At 44.8% G+C, this 19,653-nt stretch overlaps 1 protein-coding gene across 1 annotated transcript in view; it reads left to right on the forward strand.

Annotated features, from left to right (window-relative positions):
• MTF1 (metal regulatory transcription factor 1) overlaps nucleotides 1-19,548 on the forward strand; it is a 53,394-nt gene extending 33,846 nt beyond the window's left edge. Inside the window, exons 8-11 of the mRNA XM_023196494.3 lie at nucleotides 5,160-5,262; nucleotides 6,291-6,886; nucleotides 11,556-11,619; nucleotides 13,455-19,548. Of these exons, the coding sequence (XP_023052262.2) occupies nucleotides 5,160-5,262; nucleotides 6,291-6,886; nucleotides 11,556-11,619; nucleotides 13,455-13,882 (1,191 nt within the window). The 3' untranslated portion in view covers nucleotides 13,883-19,548. The remainder of the gene's footprint in view (nucleotides 1-5,159; nucleotides 5,263-6,290; nucleotides 6,887-11,555; nucleotides 11,620-13,454) is intronic.
• The last annotated feature ends 105 nt before the right edge of the window (nucleotides 19,549-19,653 follow it).

The following is a 19,653-nucleotide window of genomic DNA, read 5'->3' on the forward strand; positions in this document are numbered from 1 at the left end:
TATACATACAGAAAAGCACATGTATTATAAATGTACAGCTTGATGAATCATCACAATTCATCACACCCATGTAACCAGCACCCCAGTCAAAAAGAACATTCCCAGCCAGGCATGGTGGTTTACGCCTGTAATCCTAACACTTTGGGAGTTTGAGGTGGGCGGATCACCTGAGGTCAGGAGTTCGAGACCAGCCTGGCCAACATGGCTAAACTCCGTCTCTACTAAAAATACAAAAATTAGCCAGGCGTGGTGGCGGGCGCCTGTAGTCCCAGCTACTTGGGAAGCTGAGGCAGGAGAATCACTTGAACCCTGGAGGCAGAGGTTGCAGTGAGCTGAAATCGTGCCATTGCACTCCAGCCTGGGCGACAAGAGGGAAACTCCGTCTCAAAACAAACGAAAGAACATTCCCAGCACCCCAGAGGCCCCCCTACCACATACCCCCAAAAACTATGATCTTTCCCTGCAGACAACCACTATTCTGATTTCTAACAACTAAGATTAGTTTTTCCTGTTTTTTTTTTTTTTTTTATGCTTTTATGATTGGACTCATATACTTGTTTATGTCTGGCTTTTCTTCTTATAACATTGTGTTTAAGAAATTAAGCCATATTCTTACATACAGTTACAGGTCATTCATTCTTGTTGAACAATATTACACTAAGTGAATATACCACAATACACTAAATGAATATACCAATATTTGTTCTTTCTCCTGTTGGGCATTTGGATAGTTTCTAATTTGGAGCCATTATGAATAGTGCTGCTGTGAACATTTTTGTACATATGTTTTGGAGGCACACAGCCCATTCCTTTTCTTCTCCCTAGTATTATTGAGGGATTAGGTTGGTCAAAAGTAATTGCCATTGAAAGTAATGGCAAAAACTGCAAATACTTTTGCACCAACCTAATATCATTGCCAAATATAGCTCATTCCTTTTTTTTTTTTTGAGAAGGAGTCTCGCTCTGTCACCCAGGCTGGAGTGCAGTGGCCAGATCTCGTCTCACTGCAAGCTCCGCCTCCCGGGTTTATGCCATTCTCCTGCCTCAGACTCCTGAGTAGCTGGGACTACAGGTGCCCACCACCATGCCCGGCTAGTTTTTTGTATTTTTTAGTAGAGACGGGGTTTCGCCGTGTTAGCCAGGATGGTCTCGATCTCCTGACCTTGTGATCCGCCTGTCTCGGCCTCCCAAAGTGCTGGGATTACAGGCTTGAGCCACTGTGCCCTGCCAGCTCACTCCTTTTTAATTATGTTACTACCTATATTGATTTATAAACAGAACAAAAATAATAACTGTGGTCGATCACGGTGGCTCACACCTGTAATCCCAGCACTTTGGGAGGCCAAGGCGGGTAGATGAGGTCAGGAGATCGAGACCGTTTTGGCTAACACAGTGAACACTGTGTCATGGTTAACGAGGCTAACACAGCTAACCCGGTCTCTACTAAAAATACAAAAAACAAAATTAGCCGGGCGTGGTGGCGGGTGCCTGTAGTCCCAGCTCCTCGGAAGGCTGAGGCAGGAGAATGGCGTGAACCTGGGAGGCGGAGCTTGCAGTGAGCCAAGATCGCGCCACTGCACTCCAGCTTGGGTAACAGAGCAAGACTCCAGCTCAAAAATAATGATAATAATAATAATAATAATAATAATAATAATAATAATAATAACTGTGAGGAGGTTGCAAAGCTTATGCTCAAGGGTAGTTTTTAGTCAACTATTTTTCAAACTGGATTGCACCTTTTTATTGGGTTTTAAAATTGTGGTTTACAATCAGCATTTCAAAGACATCAATAGAATAGAACAAAAATCAGAGGACATTGCACATAAGTAAGGATAAGGTCTGTTTCATAGACTTGTTTCAGTTACATATATGGATATGTATATAATATGAAGAATATATTTATATACCGTGTAAAATGTATTTCTTACTTTGTGTCACAATGAAAATTTGAAGGTCACACTATTGGCCTATGAGTTTTAACTCTGTCTGGACTGGAAGCTGGAAGTTGTCCCACATAGATTTGAGATGGAGTCTCACTGCATCACCCAGGCTGGAGTGCAGTGACTTGATCTCGGCTCACTGCAACCTCCACTTTCCAGGTGCAAGTGATTCTCCTGCCTCAGCCTCCCGAGTAGCTGGGATTTGAGGCACACACCACCATGCTCAGCTAATTTTTGTATTTTTGGTAGAGACGGGGTTTCAACATGTTGGTCAGGCTGGTCTCGAACACTTGACCTCAAGTGATCTGCCTGCCTCAGCTCCCAAACTGCTGGGATTACAGGTGTGAGCTACTGTGCCTGGCCTCACATAATTTCTGACTTCAGCTTCTATCATATTGGCAATCAAGATCACTGAATTTCCCCTCCTTCAGCTGATAGGCTTAGAATAGAATCATCAGCTGGTGGTGGGGGCTCATACTTGTAATCCCAGTGCTTTAGGAGGACTGCTTGAGGCCAGTTCACGACCACGCTGGGCAACATAGCAGGACCTTATCTCTACTAGCAATGATTTTTAAAAGCAGCCAGGCATGGTGGCATGTGCCTGTAGTCCCAGCTACTTGGGAGGCCGAGGGGATGATCTTGAGCCCAGGAGTTTGAGGTTGCAGTGATTTGACTGTGCCACTGCACTCCAGCCTGGGTAACAGAGCTAGACCCTGTCTCAAAAAAAAAGGGGTGGGGGGAGAATAATTGTTGCCTTTTGGCTCCAGTGGGCAATTGAATCTTGGAGCACTTCTAGATTGGTGGACAGCCCCACTCGTCACCACACTTCTGCCCAATCCCAAAGTGATCCTTCTTAGTTCTGCCTTCTAGAAGCAGAGTTGTTGCAAAATGACCTTAAAATGTAAGTTGTCACTAGGGCAAGATCTGCCCTAAAATTAGGTTTTAGTTTGGTGTATACGGTGTGTTTATGTTATTTTCAATTACATGGTGACCTTTGAACAACACAGGGGCTAGGGATGCTGGCCCCCCAACCCATACCCCCTGCACAACCAAATCCTAGTATAACTTTTGACTCCCCCAAAACTGAGCTAGCAATGGCCTTAGTCTACTGTGATTGGAAGCCTTACTGATAACATAAACAGTTTAGATTCGCAGATATTTTGAATGTTATATGTATTACATATTGTATTCTTAAAGTAAGCTAGAAAAAATAAAATGTTAAGAAAATCACAAAGAAGAGAAAATAAATTTACTTTTTATTAAGTGGAAGTAGATCATTGTAAAGGTGATTCATCCTCATTGTCTTCACATTGAGTAGGTGGAGGAAAAGGAAGAGGAGAGGTTGGTTTTGCTGTGTCAGGGGTGACAGAAGTGGAAAAAAGTCCAAGTGTAAGTCCACTTGTGCAGTTCAAACACATGTTGTTCAAGGGTCAGCTGTACTTGCTTTTCTTTACAAGTTGGTAGATTTCATGTAAAAATCAAAATTTCTGCTTCTGATGCGGTGGCTCACATCTATAATCCCAGCACTTTGGGAGGCTGGGGTGGGAGGATCCCTTGAGCCCAGGAGTTCAAGACCAGGATGGACAACATAGTGAGACCCTATCTCTACAGAAAAATTAAAAAATTATCCAGATGTAGTGGCCCATACCTGTGGTCCCAGCTACTTGGAGGCTGAGGTGGGAGGATCGCTTGAGCCTGGGAGTTGAAGGCTGCAGGGAGCTATGATCATATCACTGCACTCCAGCCTGGGCAACAGAATAAAGAAACCCTGTCTCAAAAAAAAGAAAATCAAAATCTTGCCACTTGAGTTCTGGTAATCCCTGGCCTGCATAGTCCCGTGACAGCATTTGGCTGAAGCCCTTGAGGTAACTGGCATGCAGTCTCTCCAGTATGCCACAACCCACCTCCCTTGCTTCACGTATTTCTGTTCCTTGTCTGGACTTTGTAGGCAGTTGCCCTTACCACTCTTGCCCTACAGACTGTAGGGGTAGAGGTGGATTGGAGGTTGACCATGAATAGAAGAACTGGAGTCTTTTCCCTTCCCTGAACTAAAGTGAAGAGTGCTCGTTTTAGTTAGTGCCTGTGGGGAGGCAGGCCCTCAGGGAGTGTGTTGGGTTTTTCCTCCTCACATTTTACCTTTTGTTTTTAATGCCTCTGACCTTTTATTAAGTATAAAGCTATCACTATTATCATCGTTGTCTTGTTTGATTTATTACCATGCATACATATTAGAATATCATAGATATTATGAAAGATATTCACAATGTTATTACACGAGGAAAGCAAGTTGCAGGGTAATGAATATTATATAATCTTTTTTCTTTTTTTTTTTTTTTGGATACAGAGTCTCGCTCTGTCACCCGGGCTGGAGTGCAGTGGTGCGATCTTGGTTCACTGCAACCTCTGCCTCCCGGGTTCAAGCGATTCTCCTGCCTCAGCCTCCCAAGTAGCTGGGATTACAGGCACCTGCCACCACGCCCAGCTAATTTTTGTATTTTTAGTAGAAACAGGGTTTTACCATGTTGGCCAGGCTGGTCTCGAACTCCTGACCTCAGGTGATCTGCCTGCCTTAGCCTCCCAAAGTGCTGGGATTATAGGCGTGAGCCACCACACCCGGCCTGTAATCTCATTTTTTAATGTAAGATTTGGTCTCTTAGATCAGAAGTCAGCAAGGTTTTTTTGGTAATGAGCCAGATAGTAAATATTTTAGGCTTTGTCGATCACATGGTCTATGTCACAACTAGTCAACTCTGCCATTGTAGCAAAAGTTGTACAGATAATATGTAAATGAATGCGTTTGCCCATGTTCCAATAAAACTTTATTTACAAAAACAGGAAATAACTGGCAAGTCATTGTGTGCCAGTTCCTATTTTAAAGTATTTGAGGGGCTGGGCATGGTGGCTCATGCCTGTAATCCTAACATTTTAGGAGTCTGAGGTTGAGTGGATTGCTTGAGCCCAGGAGTTCAAGACCAGCCTGGGCAACATAGTGAGATTCTGTCTCTATTAAAAAATAAATAAATAAAAATAAAATATTTGAGGATCCAAATCTTTAGTGTCTAAGGCTTAAGAAAATATGTGTTACTTTAAATAGCAAAAGGTAGCAACAAGATGCATAAAAAAGATTTTCATTCTAGTTCTGCTGCTTTGAATGTGTTCTCTCATGGTGAAGAATTGTCTCAAGATGGCCAATCTCACATCTTTGTCTTTCTCCATTAGACCCAGGGCCAGGACCTCAGCACAATTTCACCAGCAATCATCTTTGAATCAATGTTCCAGAATTCAGATGATACGGCAATTCAGGAAGATCCTCAACAGACAGGTTTGTCACACGGACTCTTTCTACTCACATCTCAGCACTTGCTGACACACTGAGTCACAGGCACAGTGAATCATTCTAGTTAGCTTAAATGAAGTGAGCTTTCCATAAAGGGTCAGAAAAGTTTGGGTCTTTCAGTTTAATTCCATCTTTTCCCCTACTTCCCTCAGTCCTGAAGAAGAGAGTCTCCTTTCCCAGAATCTTTTGTTGGCTGTAAAAAACAAAATGGGAGGAGCTGTGAGCTCTTTCTTCTGCTTTTTTTTTTTTTTGAGACAGCGTCTTATTTTGTCACCAGGTGGGAGTGCAGTGGTGTGATCTTGGCTCACTGCAACCTCCACCTCCAGGCTTAAGTGATCCTCCCAGCTCAGCCTCCCAAGTAGCTGGGACCACAGGCATGTGCCACCACACCCAGCTTATTTTATTTATGTTATGTTATGTTATGTTATGTTATGTTATGTTATGTTATGTTATTTTTGGTGGAGATGGGATTTTTCATGTTGCCCAGGCTGCTTTCAAACTCCTGAGCTTAGGCAATCCACCTGCCTCAGCCTCCCAAAGTTCTAAGACTACAGGCATGAACCACCATGCCCAGCCTTGTGAACTCTTTCTTCTGATGTGATACACTGTCTGTGAATGAACAGGACCCACAAACCCACAAACTTCAGATGCATCGATCATACTGTGTTTGATGAAAATTTGTCTGTAAAACTTCCCATTAGTCAGAAAGTATATTCACTAGTTATATCAAAAAAAGGATGTTTAGTCTCTTTTCCAGAAAAGCCTTAAGACACTTTTTTAAATGGTTAGACCTATATTGGATCTTCACATTTAGGAAGTGAGGTTGATGGTGAAACATGATACTTTGACCAGAGGTGTCACTAAATGAAAATGACAGAAAGCTGGCCTGCTAGCTATGAAGAGATCAGTTCAGTGGACTTCAGCTGTGTTTTGTTTAGCCCATAATGACTGTTTTTGTGGCTCATCTAAGGCTTGGGATATGTATATATATTTCTATTTCTTTTTCTTGCCAGCTTCCTTGATTGAAAGTTTTAATGGTGATGCAGAGTCAGTCAGTGATGTTCCGCCATCCACAGGAAATTCAGCATCTTTATCTCTTCCACTTGTACTGCAGCCTGGCCTCTCTGAGCCACCCCAGCCTCTACTACCTGCCTCAGCTCCGTCTGCTCCTCCGCCTGCTCCCTCCCTAGGACCTGGCTCCCAGCAAGCTGCATTTGGCAACCCCCCTGCTCTCTTACAACCTCCAGAAGTGCCTGTTCCCCACAGCACACAGTTTGCTGCTAATCATCAAGAGTTTATTCCGCACCCCCAGGCACCGCAGCCCATCGTACCAGGACTTTCTGTTGTTGCTGGGGCTTCTGCATCAGCAGCGGCAGTGGCATCAGCTGTGGCAGCACCAGCCCCACCACAAAGTACTACTGAGCCCCTGCCAGCCATGGTCCAGACTCTGCCCCTGGGTGCCAACTCTGTCCTAACTAATAATCCCACAATAACCATCACCCCGACTCCCAACACAGCTATCCTGCAGTCCAGCCTAGTCATGGGAGAACAGAACTTACAATGGATATTAAATGGTGCCACCAGTTCTCCACAAAACCAAGAACAAATTGTAAGTATTATGTATAAATATACCCAGTGGGGTGAAGTGTGTTTACATAGGTGACGTGTTCAGAAGCTTTTACTTCAAAAAGAAAAGTGGCTGCCATATCCACCATGAAACTTGTCAATGACTACCTTTTAGTCATTTTCCACATAATCAAGCGGTATAAATGTAGGAAATGCTGTGGTCAGTACCTACAATAAGGAGGCAGAGAAACAGTCTTTATCTAGCAGGAGGCACTCGAACAAATATTCCTACTGATACTGGAATCTAATCACATCTTCTAGTATAAAAAAGCAGTCAGCAAACTCCAGAGGCCCCAGAATATTCCAGAAAAAGGTTGTCTTCAAGGCAGAGTCAGACTGATGTGAGGGACTGATGTGACCCAGTCAGATGGCACCAGATAGCAGTGGCCAAGTCAGAGAACTAATCTGCTCCCACAGCCCATCATAGAATCATTTTCTGAGGAAGTGCTTGGTCTTGATGACTAGGGAAATGACTTGATCATTCAGTTAATGCTTCATGGTGAAGAATTGTCTCAGGGTGGCCAATCTCACAACTTTGAAAGCCTGATATTTGCCAGATACCACACTGAATATCTGGAGGATACAGAAAAGAGAAAAAAAACATGATTTATTTTTTATAAAAATGTATATTCTAGTTAAAGAGGCTAAAAATGCCAAAAAGAAAGTTAATATTACCAGTAGATTAAATACTAAATACTAATAATGATAATTTAAAAAACACCAACAGCTATTATTTATTGAGTCCTTACTATGTGTAAGGACTTATGTGCTACATATTTTTTAAAATTGAGGATTTGCAACGTGTCAGTTATTACCTATGTACATTATTTTTAGATTAATTTTTTTTGGACTTTATTGAACAGATGGTACAGAGAGGTTCCATAAACTTTTCTCCATCCCCAGTTTCCCCTCTTATTATTATCATTATTATATATTTTGAGGCAGGATCTGGCTCTGTCACCCAGGCTAGAGTGCAGTGGTGGTATCTCAGCTCACTGCAACCTCCCAACTTAGCCTCCTAACTGGGACTATAGGCACCCACCCCCATGACTGGCTAATTTTTTGTATTTTTTTATAGAGATGGGGTTTCGCCATGTTGCCCAGGCTGGTCTTGAACTCCTAGACTCAAGCGATCTGCCTGCCTCAGTCTCCCAAAGTGCTGGGACCATAGGCATGAGCCATCATGCCCAGCATGCCCAGCCCTCCCTCCCCTCTTATTATTATTATCATTTTTTCTCTGTATCATCTTGTGTTTGTCCCCTATTACTAACATCTTGCAACAGTGTGGTACATTGGTTACATCTGATGAACCAGTATTGATACATTATTATTATCTAAAGTCCATAGTTTACATTACGGTCCATTCTTTGTGCTATACAGTTCTATTGGTTTTGACAAATGCATAATGTCATCTATCTACCATTACAATATCCAGAATAGTTTCACTTTTTTAAAAATTCCTTGTCCTTCACTTATTCATCCCTTCTACGTCTTCCCCCTCCCCTAGCAATCATTGATATTTTTACTATCTCTGTATACCTGCAGCTCTATGTGTCACACAAAGCACATTTTAAGATATTACAACAATCCTAGGAGGTAGGTCTAATTTTCCCAATGGAGAGCAGAGGTCCAGAGAGGTTTGGTGACTGGCTGAAGTTCCCACAGCTCACAAGTGGCAAAGCTGGGATTTAAGCATAAGCAGATTGATCCCAGAGTTGGTGGCTCTTGGCCACTGCGTTGAGGGGTTCAGACACTAATGGTTTGTTGGGTGGCCATACAGGTCAGGTGAGCCTTGAGATATGGGTAGGAATTAGATGGAGAAAAGGATGTACTAAGTTGGAGAATCTAGAGGTGGATGTATGCTGCTATCAGACACACTAGAAAGGCGATTTGGGGCTCAATAGGGAGAACACTCAAATTCCAGAACTAGGGTGCCAATCCCCTCTAGATCTAGAGAGCCTGTTTCCATTTCTAGATAGCCAGAGTCATTGGAAAGGGCTTTCCAGTGTTGTGACCCAGCCCGCCTCCATGTGGTTTTTATTGTTTTCTCTGGCCCTGTCCTGGGGTGCTGAGTGAAGAAACAAGTCATCCCTTTTCTTTTCAGGTATTTAAATATGGGTCTCACTTCTCCTTTTTTTTTTTTGGAGTCAGAGTCTCGCTTTGTTGCCCAGGCTGGAGTGCAGTGGTGCAGTCTTGGCTCACTGCAACCTCCACCTCCTGGGTTCAAGCGATTCTCCTGACTCAGCCTCCCGAGTAGCTGGGACTACAGGCCTGCACCACCATGCCTGGCTAGTTTTTGAATTTTTAGTAGAGACAGGGTTTCGCCATGTTGGCCAGGCTGGTCTCCAACTCCTGGCCTCAGCTGATTTGCCCGCCTTGGCCTCCTAAAGTGCTGGGATTACAAGCGTGAGCCACCACACCCGGCCTCCATTATTATTTTATAGTATCATCTGTTATATAACTTAGCCAGAAGCTTTCACTTTCCTCCCACACTCATCTTAGAGGCACTTTTTAATTTCCTTTTTAGAGAGATAAAAGACAAAGCCGCCTCAAGATAAGACTTCAAGAAAGTAGAAACCTTTTAGCCCATGTAATAGGAAGTATACTAGAGTGATAAGGGTGATTTTCTGGGCATGGGTTTGTAGTCCTACTTAATAATAATATAAATAATGAATGTTCTCAAACTCCTGACCTCAGGTGATCCACCTGCCTCGGCCTCCCAAAGTGCTAGGATTACAGGTGTGAGCCACCACGCCCGGCCTTAAATAATAATGTTGGCTGGGCGCGGTGGCTCAAGCCTGTAATCCCAGCACTTTGGGAGGCCGAGACGGGCGGATCACGAGGTCAGGAGATGGAGACCATCCTGGCTAACACGGTGAAACCCCGTCTCTACTAAAAAATACAAAAAAATTAGCCGGGCGAGGTGGTGGGCGCCTGTAGTCCCAGCTACTTGGGTGGCTGAGGCAGGAGAATGGTGTAAACCCGGGAGGCGGAGCTTGCAGTGAGCTGAGATCCGGCCACTGCAGTCCAGCCTGGGAGACAGAGCGAGACTCCGTCTAAAAAAAAAATAATAATAATAATAATAATAATGTTTACTGAATGTTCACCATGCGCCAAGTGTCCTACGTGCATCATCTCATTTCATCCTCACAGGGGCCTTTGAAAGGTTTTTGGTTATTGTCTTAGTCCATTTTCTGTTGCTTATAACAGAATACCCCAAACTGGGTAATTTATAAAGAAAACACATTTGTTTCTTAGAGTTATGGAGGCTGAGAAGTCCAAAGTTGAGCGGCCACATCTGGAGGGCTGCCCTGCTGGTGTGGAACCCTCTGCAGAGTCCTGAGGCAGCACAGGGCATCACATGGCGAGGGGTTGAACATCCTAGCTCAGGATTCTCTTCCTCTTTTTTTTTTTTTTTTTTTTTGAGATGGCGTCTTGCACTGTTGCCCAGGCTGGAGTGCAGTGGCAAGATCTTGGCTCACTGCAACCTCCACCTCCCAGGTTCACACCATTCTCCTGCCTCCCGAGTAGCTGGGACTACAGGCACCCGCCACCATGCCCAGCTGATTTTTTATATTTTTAGTAGAGACAGGGTTTCACCGTGTTAGCCAGGATGGTCTCGATCTCCTGACCTTGTGATCCACCTGCCTTGGCCTCCCAAAGTGCTGGGATTACAGGTGTGAGCCACCACCGCGCTTGGCCTTTTTTTTTTGTTTGTTTGTTTAAGAGAGAGAATCTCACTATGTTCCAGGCTGGGCTGGCCTTAAACTCCTAGGCTCAAGCGATCCTCCCTCAGTCTTCCAAATAGCTGGGACTATAGGCATGTACCACCACACCCTGCTTCTCTTACTCTTCTTATAAAGCTACCAGTCCCACTCCCATGATAACCCATTAATCTATGAGTGAATTAATTCATTCATGACCCAGTCACCTCTTAAAAACCCAGCCTCTCAATACTGCCACACTGGGGATTACCTTTCAACGTGAGTTTTGGAGGGGACAGATACTCCATCCATAGCAGTTATTATTCCTGTTTTTATAGGTGGGGAGACAGGACTCTAAGAAGTTAAATCACATGCTCAACATCAACAACTAATAAGTGGCAGAGCTTGGACTTGAATCCAAGTGTGGCCGAATCTAGGGCCACCCTGGAACTATGCTGTGCACCTTATAGCACAAGGCCTTTATAGGGCTGTCTGCCTGTGAGAGGAAGCCTTAGCCTGTCCTTGGCATGCAATTTAATCTCTGAGGGGAAAAAAAGAACTTTACAGCTTCCTTAGAAGTATTGGCAGGCAGCAGGGAAGGTGGAGAGTCTGAAGGAAAGCTAGCCCTGGGATCCCTCTGAGAAGACAATCTGCTTGAGAAAAGCAACCTTGGAGGAGGAGGAGCCTTTGGATACAGAACCTACTGGATTAGGCAGCTGGGAGCCAGCCAACTAGTAGCGTACAAAGCTAGCTACGTTGTCAGCACTGAATGTCAAACAGTGCAGTGACCTCATGTCAGAGCACAAACAAAACACTCAGTACAAAAACCCCTGAACACTAAGGGTTTTCTGTCTTCTTGGATGACCATTACAATCGGGGAGGCTTCAGGTCCCTGGGGATCTGCCATATTACAGTGGCTATAAATGGGATTTCTTTTTCTTTTTTCAGCAGCAAGCATCTAAAGTTGAGAAGGTGTTTTTTACCACTGCAGTACCAGTAGCCAGTAGCCCAGGTATGTAATTCCATGTTAGCCTTAAGAGAAGGCAACTCTGTGGGCCCCTTGAGGCACAGCTAATTATTGCTTTGTCCCAGTTTCTAAAACTTTAAAAATCTTTAAACAGCCTCAGTTAAATTCTTCACATTGTATTGTTGGCTAGAGTATTTCATATTCTCACAACTATTAAAAGTTAGTATACTTCTGGCCAAAATACTGTGTTTAACATTCTTTAGTAACAGTTCTTTCTCTTTCAGATACAGCTTTAAAATGTAGCCAGAAAAAAATTTTTGAATCACAGTTAATGCTAAAGAGGGCAGTTGTTAATTCACTGGACTCTTCTAATTACAGTAATGAAGAAATAGCATCTGGGTCAGCAACACATAGAGAGCTGAAATTTCCTTTTATTCAAATTCTTTATTTTATCGATTAAGACACTGGGACCCAGAAAAATTAAATGACTCCCCCAAGGTTATAAGTGAATTTATGGTGGAACCAAAGCACTAGTTGTCAGGCCTCCCAGTTCCCACCCTGTTCTCCTGCCCATTGGCCTTTGTTTTGTTTTGTTTTTGAGACAAGGTCTCACTGTCACCCAGGCCACAGTGTGGTGGCACGATCACAGCTCACTGCAGCCTGGACCTCCTGGGCTCAGGCAGTTCTCTTACCTCAGCCCCCCCGAGTAGCTGGGACCATAGGCATGCACCACCATGCCTGGTTAATTTTTCTTTTTCTTTTTTTTTTTTTTTTTTGAGATGGAGTCATGTTCTGTTGCGGAGGCTGGAGTGCAGTGGCGCAATCCCGGCTCACTGCAACCCCTGCCTCCCAGGTTCAAGTGATTCTCATGCCTCAGCCTCCCAAGTAGCTGGGATTCCAGGCACTCACCACCATGTCCAGCTAATTTTTGTATTTTTAGTAGAGACAAGGATTCACCAGGTTGGCCACGCTGGTCTCGAACTCTTGACCTCGAGTGATCTGCCCACCTTGGCCTCCCAAAGTGCTGGGATTTCAGGCATGAGCCACCAAGCCCGGCCTAATTTTTCTTTATTATGTGTAGAAACAGAGTCTCACTATATTGTTCAGACTGGTCTCAAACACCTGGGCTCAAGAGATCCTCCCTCCTCAGCCTCCCAAAGTACAGGGATTACATACAGGCATGAGCCACCTGGTCCTGCCCATTGGTCCTTAGCTCTGTCAGGACACACGAAACCTGGCTGAATATGGAGCAAGTGTTCGTACAACACACGAGAGAGAGAGAGATGAGTAAGATGTCCTAAAGGAGCTCAGAGTCTCCTGGGCAGGCAGAACCAAGCAGGTCCTGTACCGCAAGGAGAGAGGTGTGGAAGGAAGACAGCAGCACTGTGCATGTGTGCTGGGAAGCTGGGTACGGGCTTCATCCAAGCTAGCCCTCTGCATAGGCCTACAGAGAGTGGGGGAGTGAGCTAGGTCTTGAAAGATGAGTGTCAGTTCTCCAGAAGAGTGGTGTCCAGGGATTTTAGGCATAAGGAAGAGCCCACATGCCCAGGGGTGTAAAGAACGTGTCAGGAAAAAAGTAGGCATCCACATGGAGGGTGCAGTGGAGAATGACTGGAAATGAAGCTGGAAATACAGGGTGCATCTAGATTGTGTGTGTGACTTTCTAAGGAAAGGGGACTTTGTCTTGGGCTGGGGAGTGTCCCTCTTTTACCTCAGAGGGCATGTGGTCCAATTTAAAGCAGAACAAACCCCAAAGTGTGGTGACCATCCTTCCCATGGTTCCCATGGCACTCTGCTCTCACCTAGCCCATGTGTCCCTGTCCCTCATGCTCCTGCCTCTGCAGCTACTTGAAGAGCAGTCTCTCTTGCCTCTCTCGCAGGGAGCTCTGTCCCGCAGATTGGCCTCAGTGTTCCTGTGATCATCATCAAACAAGAAGAGGCATGTCAGTGTCAGTGTGCATGCCGGGACTCTGCAAAGGAGCGGGCAACCAGCAGGAGAAAGGGCTGCTCCTCCCCACCCCCTCCAGAGCCGAGCCCTCAGGCTCCTGATGGGCCCAGCCTGCAGCTCCCGGCGCAGACTTTCTCTTCAGCCCCTGTTCCCCAGTCATCCTCGACCATACCCTCCTCCTGTGAGCAAAGCCGGCAAGCAGAGACTCCTTCAGACCCTCAGACAGAAACGTTAAGTGCCATGGATGTGTCAGAATTTCTGTCCCTCCAGAGCCTGGACACCCCGTCCAATCTGATTCCCATTGAAGCACTACTGCAGGGGGAGGAGGAGATGGGCCTCACCAGCAGCTTCTCCAAGTGAAGGGCCCGTGTGTGCTCACCTGCGGGAAAAAGTGGGTGAGCAGGAGGCATGAGGTACAATGCCTGCCATCATGGGTCAGAAATTTGAAGGATGAAGAAATCTACTGTTTTTGAAATCCTCACCTTTCAGACGTATTTTCTTTATTCACATCCCAGGAGCATCCATTTTAAGGAACTAATCTTTGGAAAAAAACAAAAAACAACAAAAAAAGCTAAGTTATAAGTGAACTGTTTGGCTGCACTGTATGTCACTTTTGCTTGTTGTCATGTGAACTTGGAAACTAAGGTTACTCGTGTGCATAAAAATTCTAAATGAAAGGGTGTGGTTTCCATCAATCTGATGCTGCCCATCGCTTGCACTGGGGTCTTTGTGGATTGGGCAGGAGAATTCAGTGTGTTGGGTGTTGCTCCTTCCTGTGTGTCTTTTGAATCTGAGGCTGACATATGCTTGGAAGGCCAGACCCTTGCTTCATCAGAGAGGGCAGTGGCAAAGGCCAGTGAGGCAGCTGTGAGTTGGACAGGGTTCAGGTGAGATGGTGTTGTCATTTGTGCTTAGTGTCGGTGGTGCTCAGGGTGGATAACACGGGTCGTTCTGCAGCCCGCTTCAGCACAAATAGGCAGTTTAAGGCCTGGCTCACAGGCTGTGGGGCTGAATCTGGCTCTGCAGAGGCCCTAGGCAGCTTGTTGACTGCTGTCTGTCGATGATGTGTGCAAAGCAGGTTCTAGCAACATGATCACTGTCTTTGCCTTCTTGGTTCTTTCTCTCAGTTGGTTGCCAGGGCTTGCAGATCGCAGTGAATTTTCCTTGGGGAACATCGCTGTTTTGTCCTAGAGAGAACTTGTGGCTTATGGCCAGTTGCCGTTTGGTGGTCTGCCTTCTTTTTAATGATATTTTCTTCCTCAGAGCAGAAGGGCCGCATTTTGCTTATCAGAAGAAGGTGCAGATTTAAGGGAATTCGTATGAGGTGGCATATAATTGGCAGGCCAGGTGTCCTGGTTCCAGGTTCCAGCCAGGCTTTGGGTTGCCCCCTCCATCTCTGCCCCCCTATGGATTTTGCATACAGCCTCATACAGTGCAAACAAGGATGTGACTTGCTCAGCTTAGTCATGTGATTTATTTAAAAAAAAAAAAAAAAGAAAGAAAAATCACAAAACGATGATCTTCTACTCAGGGTATAGCAAAACAAAAAAATTCCCTTTCCACCAAAAAGCCTGAAATGTTGCAATAAGTTATCTCATTTGGAATGTTTCACTAAGTTGTGTTATAGGAAAAAATTGTGTGTGTGTGTGTATAGAATTATATCCATCTGTCTGCCTTTGGCTCCAAGTCATTGCCTCTTAAAATAAAAGATACAGTCCACACTAGCATGAAGGTTTCTCTCAACAGGCTATATTAACATAGTCATGAGTGCTGACCAAACTCACCAAGCTCAGAGGCCAGGCATGGCCCAAGGTGCAGAATAGGCCTCTGCCTCCCAAGGGCCATTTCCCTGCCCTGAGCAAAGAGTGGTGTTCCACAAACAAGGCTGCTCTTCCAAACTGACAGTGTCAGGCAGGAAGCAGCCATAATTTTGCCTTGCATTTTCATTCCCTAATGTAAAGGGATCTGCATTGGTCACTCTCCTGTTCTCTGAGCCATTGCTCAGGGCCAGCCAAGACATTATTGAGGGCAGATAATTTACCTTGGAGCCAGAGGCCCTCCCTGCCTTTAGCAAGGATGTTCAGGGACAGACAAAGAAGGCAGTGGTGGTGAATGTTGTTACTGCCATGAGGAGAAATGGTCTTACCTACAAGCAGCCAATTTCTCATTCCAGGACTCCAGCCAGAAGAATTGACTTCTTTTTTTTTTTTTTTTTTTTTTTTGAGATGGAGTTTTGCTTTTGTTGCCCAGGCTGGAGTGCAGTGGCGCGATCTTGGCTCACCGCAACCTCCACTTCCCAGGTTCAAGCAATTCTGCCTCAGCCTCCCGAGTAGCTGGGATTACAGGCGTGCACCACCACGCCTGACTAATTTTGTATTTTTAGTAGAGACAGGGTTTCTCCATGTTGGTCAGGCTGGTCTCGAACTCCCAACCTCAGGTGATCTGCCCGCCTCGGCCTCCCAAAGTGCTGGGATTACAGGTTGGAGCCACCGTGCCTGGTCTAGGGAATTGACTTCTTTTTGACCTTCTGCACTCCCTTCTTCAAAAGGATTGTGGCTTTTGATGACCATTGACCTCAGCAGAAGTTGATAAGGCAGGAGGAATTTCCTGTTAACACAGTGGGTTAGTCCTCCTGGAAAACCAGCTGCTGAGCATGAGTTATCCTTGGATCTCTCTGGGCCTCGCACCCACAGGAAGCTTTGAGGTAGGGCCCTTGGTGTTTACAACTTCTGAGAGAGTAGTGATGGGACCCCAAAGTAAGCTAGTATCAGAGGGCAGTAATGACCTTCCCATATGCCCATCCTGTGGTCACCTGGGATTTGGGTTCCCTGGGAGCGGAGGTGGGAAATAGGAGCCCAGGGAAGGACATTTGAAGCACCCACGGTTTAAATATCAACTCTTCCTGGCTAGCCAGGGCTGTGCTCATGTTGGGGCTCTACCTAGGTCAGTGGCCTTTTCACTCTCAAAGATCAGGGGTGATGAAGCAGCATCTTAAACAGTGTTTAGGCTGACAGATTTTTCCAGCTGAAGAAGCTGAAGTATCTGCCTTTTGAGGGTGACTTTAGATTACAAGAAAGACTATCAGATCCAATCAGCTTTTGAAAAATCAGGAATGTGCTTAAAATGCCAGTGAATGGTTGTGAAGATCAGGTTTATTTCCCAGGGTAGGCAGTCTTCCTTTCCCTCCTTTTCCAGTTCTTTTTTCCTACCTGCCCTTCTGTAAGCCTGGTCTCTAGTGCCAAGGACCTTGGAGGAGAGAGGGCCCCTAGCTAAGCTGGAGCCAGAAAGAACCTTCATAGTGAGTGTGGTTTCCCAAACCTGGGAAATGAACCTAGGGTGAGATTAGGGAGGATTTGTAGAATTCTAGCAGGTAAAAATCAAGCCTTTTTCCTCTCCCATAGTAAACTTAACCATTTTCACCCTGTACATTTTCTTCTAGTTCCTACTAACATCTCCAATTAGACAACCGCTTCAAAGGGTGCTTAGCACCAGGGATTGGGGTTCATGGACTTAGAAGGTGGTAAGGAAACTGACTGGCACTACCAAACTGCCTTAGTGAACTTGGCCCTTCCCAGGCAGGTAGGTTGGGCATTGAGGGAAAGTGGCCCAGTCTTTCCTGGCAGGGTCTGGCCAGTCTCATGGGAGCACCACTAGTGTGGTGACAGAAGTGGTGTCATTTATTGAATTCCACCTCCGTTTAGAAGGAGATCATGGTACAAAGCCCAGGAAGGGCCTTAAGATGTGAAGATCTCTCTGAGTAAAAGGCAAGGGGCTTCTCTTCTTCACCTCTGGGATAGGTGGTAGATCAGAGAGTTTTATTTTCAGGGTCAAGGCTGTGGACTGATGGGGATATTGGAGGGTGGGTGGGTTTTCCTGAGAGACTTTGTATAATGCTGAATGTGTCCAGAGGGACAAGTTTGCAGAACCTCATATTGGTATATTAAAGAAATAATAAAATAAAAAAGCACTTTAGGTTATTTTATCTTTAACCCGATTGCTGCAATTTCTTTTGTGTGTATATATACATATATATACTTTCCACAAAGTTTATTTTTTGCTCAGAATAAAAAGTTAAATTGAGGTGTGAAAAGAAAAGCACTTACCTTGGTGCAATATGTGTAGCTTGATGGTCGTTGTCCCATGTGGCCCTGGCCTGGCCGCGTTTTTCCGCTCAATCAGCCCTGTACTATGAGGCTGTCCATAGGGAAACACTATTATGCATTCTCAGCAACCGCTCAATCTATGCAAGCCTTCCCTGTGTGCCCCAGGGCGCCCCCTCAGGCTCTCTGAAGAACTGCTGTGGGTCCTGTTTTCTGCTGACTGTTGAGGCCCTTTTTCATCACTTCTTGGTCTCTCGCCATCTTTTCCCTCTTCACCATTACAAAATGATGCCTGAAAGGAAGGAACAGATTGTTCCTAGGTAGAAACCTGGCACCTTCTAGACTTTTATATTTGTAATCACATCCATTGTCCTTAAAGACTTTTCCAGAGTCATTGAAACCATTGATTTGTGGAACTGCAACAGTATTTCTCAAGTTTATAGTTGTCTTACACCACCAATCAGAAATATGTTTGGGGAGGCATGGGTGGCAGGGGGCAACATGAGCCATTTCCATACTGGTCCCCATACTACCTGTGTTGGTTCCTTAAGCAAAAAGGCCTCCAGCCTTCATTAAATCCTATAAACAAACATTAAATCCCATGAATCATTATCAACTTTCTTCCTTTACTCCAACTCCCCGATTTTATCTTCAATTCTCAGGCTATAGACTATACGAGTTTTAAAATATACTTCAGCCACCCTTTACTCCACCTCCCCCATTTTATCTTCAATTCTCAGGCTATAGAATAGACAAGTTTTAAAATATAATTCAGCCAAAGCAGAAAGATTTTCATAGATCTAATATGCAAATGGTTCTGCTGGGACATAGATCAGAAATTATCTGTTCCTTAATATTTCGGGGTGGAGGCAACAAAACTGGAGCATATTTCTGATTGGTTAGCCATATTAGCCTGTTTCCTCTTGCATGTTTTTTTAGGCAGAGAGGGAAGGGGTCCTGTATTTCTTCTGATGCCCTTAGGGGAAGCCAACGACCACTGGGCATTTCTCACTGTTACTCCTGTTCAAGAGAGGGCTTCTCAGTCTGCACTGAAAAATGCAAATTAAACTGGATCTTTATGTCAATGTGTACATAGTACAAGCTTTTCTACTGGAATTGAGGTTCAGAACCACACGCTGCCCTTTTGGTGGTGTGCCTGTTGGGCCAAAATTGGGCGATAACGTAGTGTCCCTTTCTCAGCTCAATGCAGTTTCTACTTTTTCTTATGGGAAGATTTTTCATAAAACCTTTTTGCACCAAAACCCAGGGGTGTTTTTTGCAATATCCTTGTTATCCTCGTAGTGTGCCAAGTCAGAGGCTTCTCTTGCCCTTTTCCTGCTGTGTTCTCAGGCCTCCCAAGGGCTGTTTGACTCAACAGTCTACATCCGTAGTTGTGTTTTGGAGAATGTGAGGGTGGGGGTCAGAGTTCAAAGTGTCTGTTCCCTTTTCCTGTGAACTCTTCCTAGTCCGTTTGGGGAAGGTGGCTGGAAACAGATTGTTGCTGAATCTCTGGCTCAGATCTTCTAGCCGGGAAAGGCAAGAGCCCCCAAGAGCCCTCTTTTTTTTGACATACACTAATCATTGGCCGGGGTCTTGGTGACAACTTAAAGTCCCAAATAGTTTTATTTGGATTATGTAAAAGTAAGTGTGAAACATGGGAACAACGGACTTCCACTGAGCGATATGAAAACGTTACAGGTTCAGTACTTCCAAAGGAAGAAACCTCCAAACCCAAAAAAGAATAAATACGAATTTGTATTTTTGAAGAATGTGAAATAATGGTGTTTGCTTAATTGCTCATTTTGTATAAACTTAATATTGTACTTTAAAATATCTGCTAAGAAGTGAAAATTTAACTTTTTGGAATTGAAAAAGCAATATTAAATACTAATGAAATCCTAATTAAATGCTTATTTAAATCTGGTAGTATCTGTGGCATTTCTTCCCAACCCTGCCTATAGTTGACATTTTTCCACCATTCCCCCCTTCCCAGCCATCAGTCTTGGAGAGGGGACAGAAAGGAAACGTCGG

Source organism: Piliocolobus tephrosceles, chromosome 1, assembly GCF_002776525.5.
Source record: "Piliocolobus tephrosceles isolate RC106 chromosome 1, ASM277652v3, whole genome shotgun sequence".
Classification (NCBI taxonomy): domain Eukaryota; kingdom Metazoa; phylum Chordata; class Mammalia; order Primates; family Cercopithecidae; genus Piliocolobus; species Piliocolobus tephrosceles.